Source organism: Drosophila sulfurigaster, chromosome 2L (genome assembly GCF_023558435.1).
Source record: "Drosophila sulfurigaster albostrigata strain 15112-1811.04 chromosome 2L, ASM2355843v2, whole genome shotgun sequence".
NCBI classification, from domain to species: domain Eukaryota; kingdom Metazoa; phylum Arthropoda; class Insecta; order Diptera; family Drosophilidae; genus Drosophila; species Drosophila sulfurigaster.
In genome coordinates this window covers 13,858,294-13,872,392 of record NC_084881.1, presented here as the reverse complement: position 1 = coordinate 13,872,392, position 14,099 = coordinate 13,858,294, and the positions used below count along the sequence as shown (strand labels likewise).

Sequence of the window (14,099 nt, the reverse complement as noted above, 5' to 3'; positions counted from 1 at the left end):
TTCGTCATTAGCTGGGGGATTTTTGGTTTTTGTTTACAAACAAAAACGTTCTACTTAATATTTTTTTAATTCCTCTTATAAAGTTTCGGACAATTTGGATGTTGAACTAATGAAATGTTTACAACTATTTTAAGAAGACTGAAAAGTAATATATGTACAATAGTTAGATTGATTGCAATGACATCATTTATTTCACATTGTTATTATAATATAATGATTTTATTATAAGGATTTGTGTGTTGTTCACACGACGCATGTTTCCTCACACTCCTCTTTGGTTTTAAAGCGATTCTTGTTGCCGCCACATCCTCCATATATGAAGTTCACGCATTCGTTATCCTTAGAGTCGTAACTCCAACTGGGTATGTAAGCGAAGCACGTAACCACTCCATTGCCATCGATTGAGTGAGGTAATCCGCATACATCTAATTATTATAAACATTTAGAATTGTATCTTTGATAAGAATTTCAAACCCAATGACTGACCATTTTTGTATGCCAATGAAAAGGCAGTACAAGCAACTAACATCAAAAATGCCACAACGAATTTCATTCTTAGTTTTGGTTTTATTAATAATTATTCAGCTGCTCACTCTCACAACTTAAAGTGATTCTTAGTAATGTCAAAGACGAACTGAGATGTTCACTAAGCAAGCTCACCATTAAATTGTACATTTTTAAAGATTTGTTGCTCAAAAGCAATCAAGCTGCTTTAAGCAAACTCGTTGCGTCATCCCTTGGTAATATTTCTAATTTGATTTCTATACACTAGCGTATAGTAAATAACGAAGCATAATGCTCATTAAAAAATCAAATTCTACTTGATTTTTTTCAAGTTCGCATGTTCTCGGTGAAGAATGACATCATCCTAAAGATTCTTTTTATTGTTATTAACTTTTTCATAAAATTGCCAAAAATTCGGTTTATAAAATGAATGTTTTTAGTCCTTGGCTAAATGAAATCAAATATCTACAGCATCATGTTGTATTCACTCCTTGCATTTGTCATTGCATTGCTGTTCGGTTTCAAAGCGATTGTCATTGCCACCACAACCTCCATAAGTGAAGTTCACACACTCGTTTGTCTTAGAATTATAGCTCCACTTGGGCAGTTGTGCCTTACACACATAAAATCCATCGCCATCCTGTGAATGTGGTAATCCGCATATATCTAAATTTGAAGAAATTTTTATAATCGTCCAATAGTCTTTTTTTTTTTAGTTAATAACTGACCATTTTTTAATGCCCAGGAATGGGCAAAACAAGCAACGAACATCAGAAAAACCGCAACAAATTTCATGCTTATTTTTGGGAGTATTAATAATTATTCAGCTGCTACAGAAGTTCTTCTTAATAGCGACAAATACGAACTGAACTGTTAAGTTAATCATTAAGTTGACATTTTCAAAGCTCTCTTATCGTAGTTCTAGAGCGTCGAGCTTTGAAATTTTGTTGATTTACAAATGTAATATTCGACCTCGTTACGCCATCAGTTTGTGTTATTTTTATTTTCAAACATAAGTGTATTCAGTTAATTACGAAGTATTATGCTTATCGTCGACACCAAATTCTCGTTTATCTTTCTTTTATTTAATATCTTTAATTTTTTAAAGTACAAAAACCGATTGCAATTATTGCAAATTTATTGTTGCATTGTTTGAATAAGCTAATTAAATAATCTAAACTTATAGTCCTTGCATTTATTGCTTTACTCCTTGCACCTGTCGAAACATTCCTGTTTACTTTCAAAACGATTTTTATTGCCGCCACATCCTCTATATTCCCATTCGACGCATTCGTTTGTTTTTAAATTATAACTCCAACTAGGAAAATATGCAAGAAAAATTAAATTTCCAAAGCCTTGCTTAAAAGGTGGTAAGCCACATTCAACTAAATATTAAATAATTGTATAGAGTTAGTATCATCCTTGCACTGCTTTTAGAAATGAATAATAAGAACACAATAAAATTGTGTGTTTCAATTTGTTAGAGACTAAAAATAAAATGCAGTGCCTAGAAAAAACAAATTACATTATTTAACCATTTATTTCTTCATACATTTTGCACTTTTTATTTTATTCTTTGCACCTTTCCTTACATTCATGTTTGCTTTCAAAACGATTGGCATTGCCGCCACATCCTCCATATATAAACCTGACGCATTCGTTTGTTTTTAAATCATAACTCCATCTAGGCATATATGCCATACAAGCAACTATTCCATCGCCATCCAAAAAAGGTGGTAAGCCACATTCAACTAAGTATTAAATAATTGTATAGATTTAGTATCATCCTTGCACTGCTTTCAGAAATAAATAACTGACCGTTTTTTAATGCCAAGCAGTGGACAGCACAGGCCGCAAATATTGAAATGAGCAATAAGAACTTCATCCTTTTCTTTTTTTGAATATTAATAATCTTTATCTTACTCGTATTCCTTTTTACGAGCTGTGATCTTAGCTAGTGGCGAATAGAAACTGAACTGTTAAGAAATTACGGCCACTATTAAATCGTACTAATAGAAAGATTCTCTTCCTTAATTATCATTATTCACGCTATACCTTCAAATTATAAAACACTTCTCGGTTATAATTAGAAAATTTATACTTGTGTAAAAAATTTTAGAAATATTAGATTCGGTGCAGAACATGAAAATCAAATTTTGCACAAATTTCTATCTCAGCACACAGACAATTTGTAGGGTATTTATTTATGCTTGATTTTTGCTAATTATATACATACAACTTAGTTTTTAAACTGACAAATTGACTTTTTGAGGTCTTGATTAGCAGAATAATTTATATTTCTAGAATTTGTGCTGAATTTATTCAAAGTATAAAAATGAAAACCTGTCTTTCGATTTGTTGAAGAATACAAAAAAAATAAGGTGCTTAGACAAAACAAATTACATTATTTAACCATTTATTGCTTCATACATTTTGTACTTTTTATTTTATTCTTGGCACCTTTTTTTACATTCATGTTTGCTTTCAAATCGATTGGCATTGCCGCCACATCCTCCATATTCCCACCAAACGCACTCGTTTGTTTTTAGATTATAACTCCATCTAGGCTTACGTGCCCTACAAGCAAATTTTCCATCGCCATTTAAAAAAGGTGGTAAGCCACATTCAACTATATATTAAATAATTTTAAAAATGTAGTTTTGTCGTTGCACTAGTTTTAGAAATGAATAACTGACCGTTTTTTAATGCCAAGCCGTGGGCAGCACAGGCGAAGAATATTGAAATGAGCAATAAGAACTTCATTCTTTTTTTTTCAATGTTGATAATCTTTATTTTATTCCTTTTTACTAGTTGTGATCTTAACTAGTGGCAAATAGAAACTGGACTGTTAAGAAATTACGGTCACCATTAAAAATCACTTTTTTAAAGATTCGCTTGGTTCGTTGTCATGCTTCATTATCATTATTCACGCTAAACGTTAAAATTAAAATACTAGTGAATTTATACTTGTGTAAAAATATTTAGAAATTTTATATTCGGTATATACCATGAAAATGAAATTTTAGAAGAATTATTATTTCGGCATGGACAATTTATATTATAAATATTTATGCCAAATTTGCGCTAATTATATACACACATAAAATTTCATTATTCAAATTATTCACATTAAGATTTGAAATTACAATAAATCTTCTCGGTTACAATTATAATATAATTAAAATCAAAAATCAAATTTTACAATAATTTTTATCTTAGCACAGACAATTTATATTGTATTTAATTATGCCAGATTATGCGCTAATTATAAACACGCACAAAATTTAGTTTTCAGATTTGTCAAATCGATTAATTTAGGCTACAACCAGCAATATAATTTATATATAATAAATTTATGCTGGATTTATGATAGTTTAAAAATAAAATTCTGTGATTAAATTTGTGAAAGAATAAAAATAAAATGTAGCGATTATATTTGTATATCGAATTAACCGTTTAATTAACAAACAAAACAAATTACATAAAATGCCCATTTATTGTTTGAAAAATACATTTTGTATGTTTATTTTTAATGTTAAATTATATGCATTTTTTTATTCCTTACACCTTTCCTTGCACTTCTGTTCGCTTCCAAAATTATTGGCATTGCCGCCACATCCTCCATATACCCACCAAACGCATTCGTTTGTTTTTAAATCATAACTCCAACTAGGAATATATGCAGCACAAATACTATTTCCAAAGCCTTGCTTAAAAGGTGGCAAGCCACATTCAACTAAGTAATAAATAATTGTATACATTTAGTACAACACTGCTTTCAGAAATAAATAACTCACCGTTTTTTAATGCCAAGCAGTGAGCAGCACAGGCGAAGAATATTGAAATGAGCAATAAGAACTTCATCTTTTTTTTAATATTAATATTCGTTGTTTTATTCCCTTTCACTAGATGTGTTCTTAGCTAGTGGCAAATATGAACTTAACTGTTAAAAAATTACGGTCACCAATAAAGATTCGCTTGGTTCATTGTCATGCTTCATTATCATTATTCACGCTAAAATTTAAAATTAAAATACTAGTAAATTTATAATTGTGTAAAAATATTTATAAATTTTAGATTCGGTATATACCATAAAAATGAAATTTTTAGAAGAATTATTATTTCGGCACAGACAATTTATATTGTATTTATTTATGTCAGATTTGCGCTAATTAGCATATATACACACATATAATTTATTTTTCAGATTTGTCTAATCGATTAATTTAATAAATTTTGATTGGATTTATGAATAGTTTAAAAATAAAATTCTGTGATTAAATTTGTGAAAGAATAAAAATAAAATGTAGTGATTATATATATCAAATTTTCCATTTAATTAATAAATAAAACAAATTACATAAAATAACCATTTATTGTTTGAAAAATAGATTTTGTACTTGTTAAAGTATATGCATTTTTTTTATTCCTTGCACCTGTCATTACATTCCTGTGCGCTTCCAAAGCGATTGGCATTGGCGCCACATCCTCCATATACCCACCAAACGCATTCGTTTGTTTTTAAATCATAACTCCAACTAGGAACATATGCAACATAAATTATATTTCCATTGCCTTCCTTAAAAGGTGGCAAGCCACATTCAACTAAATATTAAATAATTTTATAGATTTAGTATCATCCTTGCACTGATTTCAGAAATAAATAACTGCCAAGCAGTGGACAGCACAGGCCACGAATATTGAAATGAGCAATAAGAACTTCATCCTTTTTTTTTTGAATATTGACAATATTTATCTTACTCGTATTCCTTTTTACGAGCTGTGATCTTAGCTAGTGGCGAATAGAAACTGAACTGTTAAGAAATTACGGACACCATTAAATCGTACTAATAGAAAGATTCTCTTCCTTAATAATCATTATTCACGCTATACCTTCAAATTGGTTATAATTAGAAAATTTATACTTGTGTAAAAAATTTTAGAAATATTAGATTCGGTACAGAGCATAAAAATCAAATTTTGCACAAATTTCTCTCTTAGACCACAGAAAATTTGTAGTGCATTTATTTATGCTCAATTTGCTCTAATTATACACATACAACTTATTTTTTAAATTTGACAAATTTCTTTAATTAACCTTTTTGATACATTTTGCAGTTGTTAAAGTACTTGCATCTTTTTTTATTCCTTACACCTGTCCTGGCACTTCTGTTCGCTTCCAAATTGATTGGCATTGCCGCCACATCCTCCATATACCCACCTAACGCATTCGTTTGTTTTTAAATTATAACTCCATGTAGGCATATATGCACGACAAATTCTATTTCCATTGCTTCCAACGCCTTGCTTAAGAGGTGGCAAGCCACATTCAACTAAATATTAAATCATTTTAAAGGTTTAGTATTATCGTGGCACTGGTTTTAGAAATAAATAACTGACCGTTTTTTAATGCCAAGCAGTGAGCAGCACAGGCTACGAATATTGAAATGAGCAATAAGAACTTCATCTTCTTTGTTTAATATTAATTTTCCTTGTCTTATTCCCAGGTGTGATTTTAACTAGTGACAAATAGAAACTGAACTGTTAAGAAATTACGGTCACCATTAAATCGCACTTTTCGAAAGATTTTTATCCTCTATTAACATTACTCACGCTAAGCGTTAAAATTATAAAATACTTCTCGCTTATAATTAAAATATTTGTAATTTTATACTTGTGTAAAAATATTTCGAAATATTAGATTTGTTATATAACATGAATATCAAATTTTACTAGAATTTGTATCTCAGCACACAGACAATTAATTTATGTTGCATTTACTTAAGCTGGATTTTCGTCAATTATTATTATACATACATAAAAATGTATTTTTCAGATTTGTCAAATCGATTAATGGACTAGAAATATAATTTATATAATGACTGAATGTGGGAGTCCGCATATAGCTAAATGTAAGAGGTATTCTATGTGTTCATGCACAATTGCACAAGATTTAAAAAGCAATTACTGACCGTTTTTTAATGCCCACAAAGAGACAACATGGGTAATCAATAGCAACAACAGCGTAATAAACTTCATTGTTATATATTTTTGTTTGAATTATTTTATTTATTACGCTTATCGCTTTCACCAATAGTAGGTATTTTCAGTAGAAGCACCAACTATGATATGAGCGTTTCAAAACATTTCTCTGTATTATATAGTAAATTGGTGCAAACACAGTATTTAATAATATTCTATTCGGTTTTAGTGTTCGCAAAATAATTTGTATGCCAAATTGAAATAATTAACTAGTCCGAATAACACTAAAGTCAAGCCGCATTAACTGCAAGTTAAAATGCATTATTCGCACATAAAATGTATTTATAATATAAGATTAAAAGTGGAACTGACAACGATAGCTAAAAGCGTCACAAATAAGATAAGTGAAGAACTCGTTATACAAAGTTGACATATTTTATCAGCAATTACAATAATTCGGTTCAACAAATTGATTTGTAAGGCTCTTTATTTAAAGAAAATAAAGAAAAATATACGCTTTTTTTTACATCTTGCACACATCCATTCACTCTAGTTCGCCTCCATCTTCCAAGTCTACATATCTAAACATTTTGCATTGGTTGATTAGATAACTGCAATCTTAAACTGTGTTTTAATGCACCACATTTAAAATCGTTATCACTTTCAAATAAATGTGAAAGTGAAATAAGTATCCAAAAACCAGAGATATTTACAGATTCAGTTAATAATTCTTACATAGTACTTATAAGTCAATGACTGTAATGAAATGCAAAAACAATGTGCAACATTGCAACATCGAAAAGAGCACAAGAAAAGTTATTTTTATTAATATTATTCACCCTTTCTGGAAGTTATTCTATATAGTTTCCACTACAAACAACTATTTTTAAATCGATTTAAATGAATTTTCCAACTTTTTTCCATTCAAGAACAAAATAAACGGTGGATTCATAAATGCAGAGATTTTATTTGACAAACTGAGAAATTTTATGCAATATTGGATTTCGTTTCTTAGCATGAGCGAAATTCATATTCCATAATTTTCCATCATTGTCCATACGGGAATCTAATAAGGCAGTTTAGTTCACATTCTATTTTGCTATCGAACCTATTCGCATTTCCGTGGCATCCGCCGTAGGTAAACTCTATGCATTTGTTTATTACCGGGTTGTAGGTCCACATAGGGAAAGCTGCATTACAGGGTCCAGTAACCGCATGGGGCTCATAACAAGCAGCTTTGAGGTAAATTGTTTACATAGTAAGTATAAAAGATAAATGTAATAATTGCAAATCGCATAACTTACGATTAAAACAGATGACGAGAGCAAAAAGCGTCACAAATAAGGTAAATGAAAAGCACTTCATTGCAGTAGTGATAAATCTATACTACAATAAATCTGTACTAAAGCGCTATTTATTTCAATAAACTAAAGTCATAGTCGATTCACTTCAATTATATAATTACCATGTTAAATGAGATTTGTGAATAATTTAAAGCGATTCTACTTAGCAAGCGGAGAAAGAACTAATTGAAAACTAACATATATGTAAATTTTCATCTGCTGCATTTATTCGTAGATACAAGGTTTTTTAAATCATATTAAATGAATGTGAATTGTAATGCTCGAAGATTCAAGATTACATCTTAGCGACGAAATAGCCCTTCAATTGGTAGTCTTAGTCGTAGTTTAATACAGCGTTCTGTTTCAATATCATTTTCATCGCATCCTGGTAAGAAACCTAGGAAAAAAAACTATTAGAAGTCCTTAACTAATTTCTCACATTTAACTACATACGACTTTGAGCCGCAATGGACCAGGCAATAAGAGAAAGCTCCAGATATAGGACAAATAAAACGTACTTCATGGTGAAAATACAGGAATTGTAGTGACGACGCTTAGATGAAATCGACTGTTTTTGGTTTGAGTACCTGAAATGCGTTCCTAATCGAATATTGAACACTTTAAGCAAATAAGCTTTACATTTTTACACAATATACAATATACCAAAGAGTTTCTGTAGTAGGCGCAATCAAAACTATTTCTCAATCGTAATCAGCTGTTTAAAATATTCTAACATTCGGACTTGTATTTGTTAAACGAAAACTTTATTCACAATTATTTATTCAAAAACTCGTCATCATATTCATGAAAAGCATAAGAACTCGCATTGCTCTCTACTCTCAAATCTATTATTATTTCCACCGCAACCTCCATAGACAAACGGTACGCACTGCCCTGTGGTATAATCAAAGGACCACAACTTGTAGAATCCGAAGCAGTATCCTCTATTCGAAACAGGCTCATAGCAGCTGACTTAAAATTGAAATAAAAAACTATTTTGAGTATTTACAGGATATTTCAAATTCATTAACTTACGATTCCAACACTTTGCGACAGCAATCAGGGAAAACACAAATATGGCCAAAACAATATACTTCATTGTGACAGTGACTCTTATTCCTGGGTTACTAACTAATCCTAACTGATTTCAACTGTATTTATACGAAATGCGAACATGCTGCTCGTACTTTTAATTATATAACAAAATTTAATTATATGCCAAAAAAGGGAAACGTTATGAATTAGTTAATTACAACTGAGAGTTTCTGAAGTATTTGATTTATAATATGTCTGGAATGTAAATCAATTATTGTTACAAATTTTGTGTTAGTTACATGACCTTAGTACAAAGAACGCAACTAGCAAAGCCTGAAATCCCTTCGCTAGATAGATTTTGAAATACTCTAATAAATCAAACAGACTGTATTTATTTCAAAAATTTACAAGTACGCCTATATGTTTAGCGTTTTCTTTTATTACCCTGAAAGGGGGAGAATAACCCGTGCTTCATTATTATAGAGTGACACTTTTGTTATGCCTTACAACTTTATTAAGAGCAACAAAAAAGACTCAGAATTATAGATATGCCATTTTGTATTTGAGAGTATATGTTGGTTTAAAATGTTGATTAATAAAGTGATATTTAGAATAAACTATTCAACACATGTGTCGATACATTTATCTTCCGAAAGGAATGAATTTGAATTTCCTCCAGCTCCGCCATAGATAAACGGAAGACATTTGTTGGTATTCTTGTCGTAGGACCAACTCGGGAAGAAAGCTCTTCCAGTGCCAATATTGGCAAATGGTTCTCCACAGGCCGCTGTTAAATTTGATTTGAAAATTATATTATACATTATATATTATTATATCAATTTATCACAACAACATCGTTTACCATTCTTAAACGCGAAAGAGCTGGCTACGAAGGCAAGAAAGAGCACTGCTATCAAAAGGAACTTCATTCTGATTCCTGTTTGTTTAAATGATGCAAAAAGAGTTCTTTAATGAACCGAATAAAAATCGAGACTGAGTGCTTGCGATACTTAGTTGTAGTTTAAATACACTTCGTACTCGCAATTGATGTAGTATATGTTCATTTTTTTGATTATTTCTTTCTCTATTCGCATGAGCTAGATATGTATTAATACGTCTTAAATTTTTTTGTTGTAGGTTAACTACAGGGTATCTCGCAAAAGAGCAGTAAAATTGTACTTTAGCACAGCGCTCGTGCTCGCCGAGAAGCTCATTTGTTATCACCCAAATTTGAGTTAGTTTCAACTAGATTTTGAATGTCAAGCGCATTTCCGCCCAAATGTTTTGATTATTATGTATTGTTGTTTCCACATTTCCTTGCTTCTGGGAAATTCATGTGCTCGGTGATTCCCTAATGTTTGTATGTTATTAATTGAATGAGTTCTGAGTATATTGAAAAGTAAACAATAAACAATTTGTTGATGAACGACAACGAACAAATATATTCTCTCATCATATATGTATATATATATATTTAAATATTATTAGTTTGGCATGTCTAGGCTTCTTATACGTAGGTGCACATTTAAAACCAAATCTTAAAAGTCCCTATTATTGAATGAATGCTTTATTATTATATGGTGACAGCTTAGTAAAGATTTGCATCTTTATTTAGGATTACAGAAAGATTCAGATTAATAAATATTGTTTTCAGTATTTGAGTACAATAAAATGTGAGTTCTATTCAACACATTTGTCGACACACTTTTGTTGCGAATAAATATGTAAATAAATGTTAGACGGCTGTGGATATTTGTTGTATTTTGAATACACTTACTACACTCAATCGATGTATACGTATATAGTTTTTTCGACTATTTTTGCCTTTCTATGTGCTAATATGTAATAATATGTCTTAAGCTTTTTGCTTTGCTTTGTCTTTGCTTTTATTTTTTATTGCCTAAATTTGACTCAGTTTCAAATAAATATTTACATATAAATATTTTTTTTTTTTAATGTCAAACGAAATTTTGAATAAATGTTTAGTTTATTACACATTTCCTTGATTGACAGAGACAGAGACTTTTGCTCTTATTTGCTCGTTGTTTATATACTTAATAGAACGGGTTTTAAGTACTATATATTGAAAAGTAAACAATAAACAAATTGCTTGATGAGCGACAACAAGTCAGCTGTAGTCACATATTCATTAGACAACATTGTCAGATTTATGAGCGTGAGAATAACGAGAGAACTCTAGGATTTTCCATGACGAGTCATGCAGCAACTTGACGTCTAATGCATAACAATATATTCGAAAAAGGTTTTCCATTTTTATTCAATTGTTTTCTTTCCCCTCATGTTTAATTTGGTGCCAAAAAGAAGTGCCCTTCACAAATATAGATCGCCAGCTATCAAAATTTGATTCTTGAACTCAGAGAACTATTTATATTCGAAAATTTACTCAAATCGCTGTCGCAGTTGGCAATGCTTGGTGCCGAAACTCAGTTTCTAAATACTGGAAATGAAATACTGATAAGCCAATAAGCTCAGGCTTCACACACACTCGTAACCCTGGAGTCTAGAATATTTCAGTGACAAAACGCAGCAGATTAATTTCATACTTTTTATTCAGATCGAAGTTAAGGTTCTTAGTTCACACACTCAGCCTCGCAGGCAGCCTTGGAACCGAATCGATTCTCATTTCCACCGCATCCGCCATAAACGAAGTCCTTGCATACATTTTCGGCAGGATAGTAGCTGAAACTGGGCTGGAAGGCGGCGCACTTGATCAATCCATTACCATCAACTGCTGGCGGCAAGCCACATTTGGCTGAGGATCAAAGAATTAGTCACACAGTTAGAAGGGAATCATCCACTAACTACAATTATCCTTATGCTTACCGTTCTTGTAGGCCAGAGAGAAGCCAAACAGTGCACAGAGCACGAAGATCAGCGTAGCGAATTTCATATTCAGCAATTGAAACTATATTTTACGACCACTCTAAGAGAGAGACTAACTAAATTATTGAATGAAACTCGATGCTTTATACCATTCCAGGGCTACACCTACTTAGCTAAATCATCAATGTGTGTGTGTGCGATTGTGTACTCTTATGTACAGAGCTCAATAGAGGTGTGTTTATATATTTTTCGTATGTGTGAGCGTACAATTGTGTGTCTAAGTCAAGTTAAAGTTCATTAACAAATTCATGTGAATTCTGTTTTATTGAATACACTGATGGGAATCACCAGGAGCGGCTTTCAAGTGGTGCGAAAAATGTAAATATTACAAATTGTTATTTTATTAAGAGAATATTGACTCTGAATTCATTTCCCAATTATCCATATGGGCATCAACGAAATAGTTACACTGAAATCGATTCTAGTTTTGGGCAACAAAAAGTAAATATGTGAGAGTATCTGTTATCAAAATGTATGTTAAGCCAATTTAATGAAACTTTGTTCATAAATAAACTACAAATATTCTAAAACTATTTATTTAAAAAACTCTCGAATTTATAGAACAAAACAGAAATATGTTTAACATACTTAATAGCTCGTAGTCAATATTACTTTGTCATAACTTTCAATTGCAGAATCTTTTAAGATATAGACTTTCACAAAGATACTTAATGAAAAAGTTAAAGAGCGAGAGTGATATGATCATCACGTTTTTGAAAAGCCACACCCAAACTTTGTATTTCACCGAAATCAAATTAAATAGAATTACGCTCCTGGTACAAAACATAGGCATAGTATAAATACATATAGGTAAACATATAGTTAAAGTACTTGCATTTCGCAATAACGAGAGAGTTTATTTTAATAATACAATACTTATATACTATACTAAATGAACGTGTGCTTCACACTAAACTTTTGTGGACTGAGTGGAGCTGCTAGTGGACTCTGGTTGCTGTTGCTCCGTAGTCAGTTCGGTGGCAGATTCAGTCGCAGATTGAGCTGTGGATGGTGCTGTGGTTGGTGCCACTTTAGCCAGGCAGACATGTTCGCACTGCTCCTTGGTGTCAAAGTTGTTGCTGTTACCCGCACATCCGCCGTAGATGAACTCTTCGCAAGACTGAGTATCCAGATTGTAGGCAAAGCGATAGAAGAGCGCAAAGCAGCGTCCCGTCTCCTTTGGCTGATGACACTGCTCAGGCACGGCATTCACATCGACGGGCACAGCTGGCTTCTGGCCATTCTCTTGCTTCTCCACGACCAGCTCCGACTTGGACGGCAGCTGGGATTGATCCACAGCGGCGCTGAGAACAGCGAGAACACAGCTCAGCACGCTGAGGGTAATCAAATAAGACTTGGAGTACATTTCGGTTCGGTTGTTGCGTAGCGAATGAATTCAGTTGGGGCACTTGGCCAGGCTTAAATAGCGCTTGCAATTGCCCATCGAAATGAGTCAGAAGACTTCAAGCTCACGTACGACGACGACTATCCATAGTTTCTTTACGTGTTGTTGTTGTTGTAGAGGCGTTGTATTTGCTCGACTCATTCGCCGGCGCTTGTCAATCACAGCCTCGTCTCGTTGACAGTTTGTGACGTCCAATGCCTCTGAAGTATCAGTTCAACGATCCCCATTAATAGCGCTATGCAATATGATACGTAGATAGGGCTAAAACCCGGCTAAATCATTTTTCGGGTACTCAATCATTTCCGTACAGCTGCAGTCACTTCCTCGACTAGATCATGTATCACGTAAAACTATCACGAAACGTAGGCTTGTTTGAGAATTCATGACGATCAATATCAGTTAGCTGGAAACAATTTAGCTAAATGATTTCCTTAATTTACATTGCTTTTTTAGTTTACTGTTTACAAATTGGAGAACTACATTTGAACTACGTGGGAAACCCCACGTAATTTGTATAAAAAGCATACTGAAGCCAAAAAAAACGTGAATAACTCTCGACAATTTGGAAAATCCCACGCAGTTCTTTTTGCACAGTTTGCTTATTTTAACATGCGAATAGCTAATAAATTGTTGAAATATCATTTTTGGATATTACCATAAGGTTAACAAATTCTTACATCTTTATTCAAATGATTTTCGTATACTAAATTATTCGATTTAAAAATATTTTTGCATAATTGATTTGATACAACTTTGAATAGAATCATTAAGAAGTTGGGTGAGAAAGGATGAACACATTAAGTATAATATATTATTGATAAACTTTTTTTTTTAGAGATTCGTATATCATAAGTAATGTTTGCGAAGGTTTTATGTTAAAATTTCATTTAGAAATAATAAATTCATCAATGAATTTCTACTTGTAC

General features: G+C 31.9%; 7 protein-coding genes across 7 annotated transcripts; all 7 read right to left on the bottom strand.

Annotated features, from left to right (window-relative positions):
* Positions 1 to 153: 153 nt before the first annotated feature.
* LOC133850073 (male accessory gland serine protease inhibitor-like) lies at positions 154 to 644 on the bottom strand. The gene is made up of 2 exons (XM_062286040.1): positions 487 to 644; positions 154 to 425 (listed from the first exon to the last, which is right to left on the bottom strand). The coding sequence occupies exons 1-2, from the start codon at positions 551 to 553 to the stop codon at positions 244 to 246; spliced, it is 249 nt and encodes an 82-aa protein (XP_062142024.1). The 5' UTR covers positions 554 to 644; the 3' UTR covers positions 154 to 243.
* Positions 645 to 821: 177 nt separating this feature from the next.
* LOC133850074 (male accessory gland serine protease inhibitor-like) lies at positions 822 to 1,701 on the bottom strand. The gene is made up of 2 exons (XM_062286041.1): positions 1,233 to 1,701; positions 822 to 1,170 (listed from the first exon to the last, which is right to left on the bottom strand). Exons 1-2 carry the CDS (start codon positions 1,297 to 1,299, stop codon positions 989 to 991), a joined length of 249 nt encoding a protein of 82 aa, XP_062142025.1. The 5' UTR covers positions 1,300 to 1,701; the 3' UTR covers positions 822 to 988.
* Positions 1,702 to 4,817: 3,116 nt separating this feature from the next.
* On the bottom strand, positions 4,818 to 6,052 carry LOC133847932 (carboxypeptidase inhibitor SmCI-like). Its single transcript, XM_062283236.1, has 3 exons — positions 5,905 to 6,052; positions 5,649 to 5,837; positions 4,818 to 5,109 (listed from the first exon to the last, which is right to left on the bottom strand). The coding sequence occupies exons 1-3, from the start codon at positions 5,969 to 5,971 to the stop codon at positions 4,928 to 4,930; spliced, it is 438 nt and encodes a 145-aa protein (XP_062139220.1). The 5' UTR covers positions 5,972 to 6,052; the 3' UTR covers positions 4,818 to 4,927.
* Positions 6,053 to 7,433: 1,381 nt separating this feature from the next.
* LOC133850611 (male accessory gland serine protease inhibitor-like) lies at positions 7,434 to 7,900 on the bottom strand. The gene is made up of 2 exons (XM_062286736.1): positions 7,791 to 7,900; positions 7,434 to 7,721 (listed from the first exon to the last, which is right to left on the bottom strand). Exons 1-2 carry the CDS (start codon positions 7,849 to 7,851, stop codon positions 7,534 to 7,536), a joined length of 249 nt encoding a protein of 82 aa, XP_062142720.1. The 5' UTR covers positions 7,852 to 7,900; the 3' UTR covers positions 7,434 to 7,533.
* A 1,386-nt stretch (positions 7,901 to 9,286) lies between these two features.
* Positions 9,287 to 9,885, bottom strand: LOC133850612 (male accessory gland serine protease inhibitor-like). Its single transcript, XM_062286737.1, has 2 exons — positions 9,727 to 9,885; positions 9,287 to 9,651 (listed from the first exon to the last, which is right to left on the bottom strand). Exons 1-2 carry the CDS (start codon positions 9,791 to 9,793, stop codon positions 9,482 to 9,484), a joined length of 237 nt encoding a protein of 78 aa, XP_062142721.1. The 5' UTR covers positions 9,794 to 9,885; the 3' UTR covers positions 9,287 to 9,481.
* Positions 9,886 to 11,416: 1,531 nt separating this feature from the next.
* On the bottom strand, positions 11,417 to 11,835 carry LOC133842149 (male accessory gland serine protease inhibitor-like). The gene is made up of 2 exons (XM_062275134.1): positions 11,709 to 11,835; positions 11,417 to 11,637 (listed from the first exon to the last, which is right to left on the bottom strand). Exons 1-2 carry the CDS (start codon positions 11,773 to 11,775, stop codon positions 11,456 to 11,458), a joined length of 249 nt encoding a protein of 82 aa, XP_062131118.1. The 5' UTR covers positions 11,776 to 11,835; the 3' UTR covers positions 11,417 to 11,455.
* Positions 11,836 to 12,604: 769 nt separating this feature from the next.
* On the bottom strand, positions 12,605 to 13,169 carry LOC133850403 (kunitz-type serine protease inhibitor 5). Its single transcript, XM_062286492.1, has one exon. It carries the CDS (start codon positions 13,132 to 13,134, stop codon positions 12,679 to 12,681), a length of 456 nt encoding a protein of 151 aa, XP_062142476.1. The 5' UTR covers positions 13,135 to 13,169; the 3' UTR covers positions 12,605 to 12,678.
* Positions 13,170 to 14,099: the final 930 nt, after the last annotated feature.